The 5,502-nt window shown below is 41.4% G+C and overlaps 1 protein-coding gene across 14 annotated transcripts in view; it reads right to left on the bottom strand.

Annotated features, from left to right (window-relative positions):
- Positions 1-696: 696 nt before the first annotated feature.
- The window catches only part of RAPGEF2 (Rap guanine nucleotide exchange factor 2), a 291,756-nt gene continuing 286,950 nt past the window's right edge, over positions 697-5,502 (bottom strand). For 13 of the 14 annotated variants that reach the window (XM_023516027.1, XM_023516031.1, XM_023516029.1 and 10 more), the window contains 2 exons: positions 4,276-4,581; positions 697-2,748 (listed from right to left, as the gene is read on the bottom strand). In XM_023516027.1, coding sequence (XP_023371795.1) covers positions 2,723-2,748; positions 4,276-4,581 — 332 coding nt within the window. In that variant the 3' untranslated portion in view covers positions 697-2,722. The remainder of the gene's footprint in view (positions 2,749-4,275; positions 4,582-5,502) is intronic. The other variant, XM_023516032.1, reaches the window with a different exon arrangement.

Here is a 5,502-nt window from a genome sequence, read left to right as displayed (position 1 = left end):
CCCCCTGGGTAGAGTGCTGCAGTGTCACAGCAACCTCCAACTCCTGGGCTCAAGCGATTCTCCTGCCTCCACTTCCCAAGTAGCTGGGACTACAGGTGCCTGGCTATTTTTTGTTTGTAGCCATCATTGTTGTTTGGTGGGCCCAGGCAAGATTAGAACCTGCCAGCTCAGGTGTACGTGGCTGGCGTCTTAGCCGCTGAGCCATAGGCGCCGAGCCAAATGACCATTTTATGGGCTGAAATATTCAGACTTAACCACACATCAGCACTCACAGACATAACAATATGTACTAATGAGAAATAAAGAATCATTAAATTGTACTCTCGATGCTTATGACCTTGAACATGAGTTTAAGTTCTCTGAGGTTTTATTTCTCAGTATATATAATAGGAAGTAAAATATTATATCCCATAGAGATTGTTATTGGAAAAAGGTTGAGAAGAGACAAATAAAAATATATTGTGATATCATCTTCAGTTTTCATTGAACCTCTGAAATGCTGAATTCTGAACATGGTTTGTCTGGTGCTAACATTAATGACATTAATTTCTTTGAATCAACAGAAGGCTATCTTAAATAAACAAGCTATTGGCCAGTTTCTACCAATCTAGGGGCTAAGTCTCATCGGACCTCTCGAGGACTTGCTTTTGTAGTGAAACTATACTTCAATAGTAACGCATGATTCATTAAGAATACAGGCATCGCTTTATGTTATATTTATTTATTTTCCAGCTTGTACAAACTGGATGTAGAAGCATAAACATAGTACATTTCTACCATCTTCAACAAAAATATAACCAATATGTACAATTATTGTATTAAAAATACAAAAGGGATACAGACTCCACCAATGTCTTTCTAAAAGACATACAGGTACAAGTAGTATCAAAAGTATGAGGAAATCACCAGTTAATTGTACATTCTGCACTTGACATCACAGAGTGAACTGAGATTAGCAGTCCTATGTTCTACAATTACTTAATGCTTAGGTAACATTTGTGCAACTTGTGGTAGAGCTAGATTCTGTCTTTCTATATGCACATGAGGTCCACAGCCTATATAATAAAACTGGCAAATAATGCATATTACATGTAAAATTACAAATGCATAATTGACAATGTAATATATAAGCGAGTAGACAAATGCCATGATACAGAAGAGAATTATTAAATAAAGCACTGACATTGTTTGATACAGTGAAAAAACACTGCAATTCCACTTTTAAAATTTGAAGCTATTTACGTTTACTACTGATCAATATGATCAGCTGAATTTAATGAAAAAAAAAAAAAAGTCCAAGACCAGCAGTTCCTCACATTTGAGTACTACTCGGATTGGCAGCCTTCACTTTTCCGGAGTCTGTGCAAAAACAACACAAAAATAGAGTGGAGGGGTCATTTTCAGTCATTACAAGGTTAATAGCAGCTGTGAGCAGATGGTTGCTACACTTAGGCCTTCTCTAAACTCAGCGTCCATAAAGCCACTTGGAGGTTAGTCTTTGGTGACTAACCCGCCTTGCAAAGGCTGGTGTGTCTAACCAGCTTTTGATCTTTTGTCATGTTTAAAGGCTTGTTTATTCCCTAATGCCAATTCAGTAAGGGAGGCTGTCTTGAAAGAGCAGTAAAAACAGCTGGCATTAGCTCTCATATCCCAAGCTGCTTTCACTGCCATGTTGTCCAGTTATAAATGTTTCTTTAAAAAAAAAAAAGAAGAAAGAAAAGAAAAAGAAAACCAAAAACAAAACCTAAAACTCTAAATTGATAAAAATCAAAGAACCATAACTTAAAAATGGGGTTTGCCATCCATCTCGATGGAGCAGGACACGCCCTTCAAATGACACTGTCCTGCCTCCATAAGGCTCAGACAGGACACAAGAGTCCTATTTCCCTCCCCTGGCCATGTGCAAACAGATTTACAGAGGAACCTCACCCACTGGGGAAGGAGCAGATGAGGTGACTTGGTATTTAAGTAATTGGCTAACATTTTACAGTTCCAGGATAGGGCACTTCACGGGTGAGGCCACGTGGGGAGACAGGGTCACAAGCCATGCCTTCCCCTCTTCTTGGTACAGCCACACCCTGTCCGGCATATTTGGTTTTTTAGAAACCAGGCTGGCAACCCTAATTAAGGTTCAAAATAATACTGTAATCATTGAATGGATAAAACATTTACTCTCAGAACACAATCTTTAAATTCATTTCTTTTTAAAAAGGAGGACATTGTAAACAAGTGGACAAGCACTGTACTCAAAGGATTTCATTGTTTTCTTTGTCTTCCTCGGTGGGTTAAAGGCCCCAAGTAGTTCAATGGCTAGCTTTTCTCATTATCCCAATGAGACCAAGTGCTAGGACTGGTTTGAAATCTAAAAGGAAGATTTTTAAAAATCCTTCCAGGCATTGAGAAGTGCAGCCAGAGTGAATCATCTCGTCGTGATGATCTTGGAATCTGGAATGATACTGTGTGATGTGGCAGGCAGCAACAGCGGGAGCTGGGAGGTTGCTGCGCTGTGCATTTCAAGCAACAAAGTCTGAAAAGTGCCAGGGCAATTTCTTCACAGTATTTCACATGCAAAGGGGAAGGGAAGAAGGGGAGAAGAAGCCCCATGCTGCTTTTAAGGCAGGGAAGGAGGCAAACTGGTCCACCATCCTCAGAATGTGAGTTCCAAGGCTCCAATGCTTGGGACGTCTTCTTGTGCTCTCCTTACTCGTGGCTTGCCTGTGCCTCAAACAGCAGACACTTGTTCATCTTCTGCAAATACAGCAAGAGGAACGAAAAAAAAAAATCAATAAGCAAGCAAGTAACTTCTTGTGCTACAGAGAATGCATTCATTGATGTGCTAAGTAAAAATATTACAGCTGTTTTTAAGTATAATTCCTTTAAAATCTTTGTCTTTTTTTCTAGGCAATGATACCACTATCAAAATGTTAAAAGTATATATAATGCATATATTTAAATATTTATAATATTAAAACATATACATTATGTATTTTTTTGTCAGAAAATTATTAATGGTGAATTCATTGCTAAAAGTTATAAAATAGCATGTGTCTTTCCTGGGCATCACAGGATGTTTTTTACAGCACCCCCTACCCCAGAAGTGACAACCCCAGACATCTCCAGATGTTGTCAAGGGTCCCCTAAGGACAAAATCACCCCTGGTTGGTAACTATGGACTCAGAATTATGAAAATCAGGTTCTTGTACAAATTTTAAAATATACAGCTCATCATAGTAAGTTTGTGACTTTTAACTCTGACGGTTCATGTTAGTTAAGTCAAGGCGAGGTTGAATTCTTTTGGGTATGTTTAGTTACTGTGGACACAGTGAGACTCTGTCTCAATAAAAAAGAAAAAATAAAGAAGAAGAAGAAGAACAGGGGGACATGCTCTCCCTGGCTCATGCTCAATGCAGAAGGGCCACGTTGATTTGTAGACACAAGACAAAAAGGCCATAGAGAAAGTATATTTCTTTATCAGACTTAAATTTCCAAATGTGTTGCAACTTATTGAATACAAATATGATTCCACAAACAACTTTAACCATCCATGTCTGACAGCTCAAGATGTTTCAAAAAATTCTTGCAAAGAGCACATATTTGTAAGATTTTATTCTTTTCCTTAAAATAGGGCCACAGAAGTACTTAAATTTTTGTGAGAATTAGAAAAAAATATCTAGTGAGGTACACACTTTTTTTTTTTTTTAAAAGACAGAGCCTTAAGCTGTCCCCCTGGGTAGAGTGCAGTGGCATCACAGCTCACAGCAACCTCCAACTCCTGGGCTCAAGTGAGTCTCCTGCCTCAGCCTCCCAAGTAGCTGGGACCACAGGCACCCGCCATAATGCCTGGCTATTTTTTCGTTGCAGCCGGCATTGTTGTTTGGTGGGCCCGGGCTGGATTCAAACCCGCCACCTTAGGTGTATATGGCTGGCACCTTAGCCACTTGAGCCACAGGCACCCAGCCCTAGCACACACTTTTTTAAAAGCAATTCCCTCTGTGAGCACTGGCATATCTTAAACCACTGAGGGAAACAAAAGCATAAACACACATGAGTGTGCACACACAGAAAAGTCAAAAACTGTAACCCTAATTGGTCCCTAACAATTTAGGAACTAAATTGTTCCTAATTTGGAACTCTGAATATAAAATGTTCCCGGTGTAGGGTATATAGATACAGCTGACGACAGCATTAAGAAAACAAGAACTGCCTTGGGAAGCGTACAGGCAGAAGTGAACACCTCTATCTCGAATGCTTAAGAACATGCATGTGTGTATGTACCGTCCTCCTCGGCGGAAAACCCCGGAGACTGGTAGGGGCCGAGGCGCGGGTCGGACTCGCTGGGCCGGTGCCACTGAGGTTTGTTCGCAGGCCTGCTGCTGGCCGGGTGCCCGGGTGGCTGCTGTGCGGGTGCAGGCCCAGCTGAGTCGGAGGGCCGGGCGATCATCCGAGACCTCTGGAGCGCCACGTTGTAGTCCGGAGGCTTCCTGGCTGGGTGGGCATGCCCTTCTGGGAAGTCCGTGATGGGGATCCCGACGTAGCCCGGCGGGGTCGGTGGGGGCTCGCGGTACCTGCCCTCCTTCCGTGCTACACCAAAGATAACACACCAGCCATTAAAAACGGGGTAGGCTATTTCACGCTACAAATGCTTATTAAAAATGTAAAAGTAATTATTAAAACGGCGAATGCAGTGAAGTAGCAAATGTGATTGTGTGTGATGCGGGATTGAGGTGTGGTGGTGGCAGGACAGGTATGTATGGATGTTAACTAAGCCGTTTCACTACTCAACAGTGACTAACTTTGATTGGTTAAGTAACTGGCGAGAGAAGCTCCTAAGCAATCCAAGTATTCCTAGTCTATTTGTTTATTTAATTTTTTTGAGACAGGGTGTCATGTGAGTGAGAGTGCAGCCCCACTCATGGCTGCCTGGAACAGGTCGGTACTTGGGGAGAGCGCCCTTTCCCTCTCCTGGCCCCTAAGGCGAACCAGGAGGGTCCATCTTTGCTGGCCATTTACTTTTATCAGGCAGAGAATCAATTCCATGGTTATTTTATGGTCTCTGGACTTTACTTTGGAAAATAGTAAATTAACATAAATTTAGAAATGTAGCATAAAAGATGCCAATTAAAAGTTCTAAAACTATAAGGTATTTATTTTTCTTAAAATCCTTTTACTGAGGCATTTGACCTAGAACATGAAATCTGCTAAGGCAAATAAAACCATAACCTTAAATTCTTCAACTTTCTAGATTCAGTTGTTAGGAACTAAAAATTATTCTTCCTTTCTTTGCAACAAAAATTCTAAGTGCTAGTTTGTTATAAGAAAGCACTGAAAGGGTTCATCCTAAGAACATGCACCATTTTCTTTTTATTGAAAAGGCAGGCTCGGCGCCAGTGGCTCAAGCGGCTGAAGCGCCAGCCACATACACCTAAGGTGGGGGGTTTGAGTCCCCAACCTGGGCCGCCAAACAATGATGGCTGCAGCCAAAAAATGGCCAGGCATTGTGGC

This window comes from Otolemur garnettii, unplaced genomic scaffold, assembly GCF_000181295.1.
Source record: "Otolemur garnettii isolate 467f Iridium unplaced genomic scaffold, OtoGar3 scaffold00085, whole genome shotgun sequence".
NCBI lineage: Eukaryota > Metazoa > Chordata > Mammalia > Primates > Galagidae > Otolemur > Otolemur garnettii.
Note: the sequence above shows the minus strand (reverse complement) of the source record. Positions and strands in the feature narration are given on the sequence as shown.